The sequence below is a fragment of the Jaculus jaculus genome, chromosome 9 (assembly GCF_020740685.1).
Source record: "Jaculus jaculus isolate mJacJac1 chromosome 9, mJacJac1.mat.Y.cur, whole genome shotgun sequence".
NCBI classification, from domain to species: Eukaryota; Metazoa; Chordata; class Mammalia; order Rodentia; family Dipodidae; genus Jaculus; species Jaculus jaculus.
Genome location: NC_059110.1, coordinates 115582760 through 115586373, shown reverse-complemented (window position 1 = coordinate 115586373; position 3614 = coordinate 115582760). Strand labels below are relative to the sequence as shown.

The window sequence follows — 3614 nt, the reverse complement described above, 5'->3', positions numbered from 1 at the left end:
TGGGGAATTGAGCCTCGAACCGGGGTCCTTAGGCTTCTCAGGCAAGCACTTAACCGCTAAGCCATCTCTCCAGCCCTCAGATTACATTTTAAACTGAGGTTGGATTGGGGCAGAAAAGGGGACTGTGTGATAATTCAGACAGGAGATATTAAGCCTCCTACACCAAGGTGGGGGTCCCATGAGGAACAGTAAGCCAGAGAAGAAAATTGGGTAAAGACAGAGAGGGATGGAGATAGAAGGGGTCAGCCCCCATTCCCAGGTTTCAATTTGCCTACTTGGAGGAATGACAGAGCCATATCCTGGGACAGGGCAAACTCAGTGAATCCAGTCTAAGGCTGAAATATGCCACAGGGCAGATATCAAATTGTCAAGGGAACTGGGAGTCACTGATACCCTGGCTGCAGATGGTGTCGGCCCAGAAGGAGGACAGAGTGGAGGGGGTCAGCCTGAGAACTACTTCCATGCCTGGCCAGAAAACACCAGAGGCTGGCATGCGGGCCCAGGGGAAAACGTTGTTCCCTGGATGGATAGCATGCCCCAGGACAGTGAACCTGGAGACTCCAATGTGTCCAGCAGCTGTTGATATGCAGGTATTGGCAAGTCTGTGGTCTGGGATGTGCTGGGGCCAGGGGAGAGAGGGGCTTGAGAACATATGAGGACAGTGAATATGGATGCCTTTCAAGACGTTTGGCCATGAAGAGAAGGGGGGTTATAGCTGCTGACAGATGTGGAGTGAGGGAGGGTTTTCCAGGCCACAGTGATTGAGGCATGTCCCATGGGGTGTCAGGGGTAGATATGGTAGGGGGTGCAGAGGCACCCTTCAGCTCCCTTCCTCTAGGCCTGATGTACTAACTTCCCTAGTGGGCCCCAGCTTAGCAAAGGTGGTGGCCAGCACCTCTCCTCTGAGACCCTCTCCAGAGTGTCTCCTGGACTGAGGAAGGCCTCTTCACTACCCAGCCAGACAGCCCATGGCAGTGACTGGTCAATATGACAGCTGGCAGGCCTAACTCCTTGCCACAGGATGGACAGTGCCAAGGCTTGCCCAGCACCTCTAGTGGTTCTACTGAGACCAGACGTGGCCCCCTGCCATGCGGCCCTCATCCCTCGCAGATGCTGGTCCCGAGCACACCCGGGTGACTCCGTGTCCTATTTCCTGCCTCAGCAGCTCGATGTGGAAGAGAGAACTGTGGTCCGTGACTGTAGGCACTTCTGAGAAAGAAAGGTGACTGCCGCCACTGGGGAGATGTGAACAGGCACAGCAGGGAGACTGGGGAAGAGGCAGAGAGCGATGACGGCGTGTTCCCATCACTGCTAGGGGCGGAGGCCAACCATCTGCGGAGAGCGAGGGAGGCCGGGAGAGAGCCAGGGCTCGGCGGAGAGCTGAGGCCCGAAGCCGGTGGTGCAGATGCTGGGCGAGAACAGCCTCTCTCTCCCCTTGGCTGCTATGGATGGTAGAGCAGGTTCTTGGCAGGTAACCCAGCAATTGCACCCAAGAAGACTGAACAGAAATGGATGTTCACACCCTCACATTCATGTTGAAGCCCCAAGCCCCAGTGTGATGACATCTAGAGGTGGGGGTCTCTGAGAGCAATTAGGTTTGGGTAAGGTCGTTGTGAACGGCCTTTGTGGGATTAAGGTCTTTGTGAGGTAGGACCAGAGCTCCATCCTCGGTTATCATTTGGCGAACATAGCAAGAAAACTTCAGCAAGGTGACACACGCCTTTAATCCCAGCACTTGGGAGGCAGAGGTAGGAGGACCACTGAGTTCAAAGTCACCCTGAGACTACATAGTGAATTCCAGGTCAGCCTGGGCTAGAGTGAGACTCTACCTTGATATATATTAAAAAAAAAAATCCGGAAGCCATGGCAGGCTTCTATAACCCTAACACGCTGAAGGGTGGGGTGCGGGGTAGGTATGAGTTGAGTCCATAGGAGAAGGTGTGTAGGCTGAACAAAGGAGGAAGTGTAGGGCACTGTAAGAACCCAGGGTGCTGCAGCCATGCGCCTGGCACATCTGTTGTGCATGGGCTGGGGCACAGCTGGGAAAGGCCTTGCCAGGGCTTAGCGGAGAGGGAGTGGAGGAGTGTGACCAGCAGCTGCAGTGCTCGTGCGTGGGAGATGGTTGGGTCAGGCTCAGCAGGTCTGAAAAGCTATTTAGGAGGTGGACAGTAGGAACTTGGCGTGGCAGGGTCGTGCTCAGAAACGGGAGGAAGGGGGCTGGGGATGTAGCTCAGTCGGTAGAGCGCTTGCCTCGCATGCATGAAGTCCTGGGTTTGAACCCCAGCACTGCATAAACTGAATGCACAGCTGTAGTCCTGTCCTAGCACTCAGGAGATAGAGGCAAGGGAATCAAAGGTTCAGCTTCGGGCTGGAGAGATGGCTTAGCGGTTAAGCGCTCGCCTGTGAAGCCTAAGGACCCCGGTTCGAGGCTCGGTTCCCCAGGTCCCATGTTAGCCAGATGCACAAGGGGGCGCACGCGTCTGGAGTTCGTTTGCAGAGGCTGGAAGCCCTGGCGTGCCCATTCTCTCTCTCTCCCACTATCTGTCTTTCTCTCTGTCTCTGTCCCTCTCAAATAAATAAATAAAATATTAAAAAAAAAAAAGGTTCAGCTTCAAAAGAGCTGTTTTGGGGGGAAAAAATTAGGGAAGCTAGATGGACATTGACTTATAAAGGTCTCCACGACATACTGTCAATGGGAAAAGTGCCGTGCAGCAGGTACAACCATTTGCATTTCAATAATATCTTATGTATTTATTTATGAGAGAGAGAGAGAATGGGTGTGCCAGGGCCTCCAGCCACTACAAACGAACTCCAGATGCATGCACCACCATGTGCATCTGGCTTATGTGGGTTCTAGGAGATTGAACTTGGGTCCTTAGGGTGCAATATCTCCAGCCCTGCAATTTTTCAAAACTTTTTTTTTTTTTCAGAGTCCACTGAGGCATTTTACTCATGTTTGCTTTCTTTATACCTCTAGAAAAAGAAATCCCAGGATTTTCCCTCCTGTGCGTTTTCATCTTGCTTCTTCATGGTCCACAATGCCAGCTGAGGTTGTCAGGACAATGAAACCAAACTGACGGGATGGAAGCAACTTATTCTGCCATTTTTCTAAGTCTTTGAGCTGTACATCAAATCTGCCTGTGAGGTTCACAATTTTTCCTGCTCTGTGATCATCAGTAATTCCAAACTCGCCAATGTAACCGTGCTTCATCATCACTGTTAGAAACCGGACGATGACTATGGAGCACGGCCTAGTAAGGACCTGGCCTTTGCCTCTTTTTTCAGCATTGTTGGTGCTCTTGAGAGCATCTGCCAGGTCATTCATGTGCACCATGATGGCGGCACAGAAAGATGGTGGAAAGAGCTCAAAACTTTTTTATTTCGTTTATTTAAGAGAGAGAGAAAGAGGCAAATGAGGAGAGAAAGAATGGGATTGCCAGGGCCTTCACCTGCTGCAAATGAACCCCAGATACATGTGCCATTTTGTGCATCTGGCTTATGTGGTTCGTGGGGAATCAAACCTGGGTCCTTTGGCTTTGCAGGCAAGTGCCTTAACCACTAAGCCATACCTCCAGGCCTGCATTGTTAAAAGATGAGATACACATAATATATGT

General features: G+C 51.6%; 1 protein-coding gene across 1 annotated transcript; it reads right to left on the bottom strand.

Moving 5' to 3' along the window:
• Positions 1-3013: 3013 nt before the first annotated feature.
• Positions 3014-3334, bottom strand: LOC101596304 (40S ribosomal protein S15a-like). Its single transcript, XM_045159775.1, has one exon. It carries the CDS (start codon positions 3332-3334, stop codon positions 3014-3016), a length of 321 nt encoding a protein of 106 aa, XP_045015710.1.
• Positions 3335-3614: the final 280 nt, after the last annotated feature.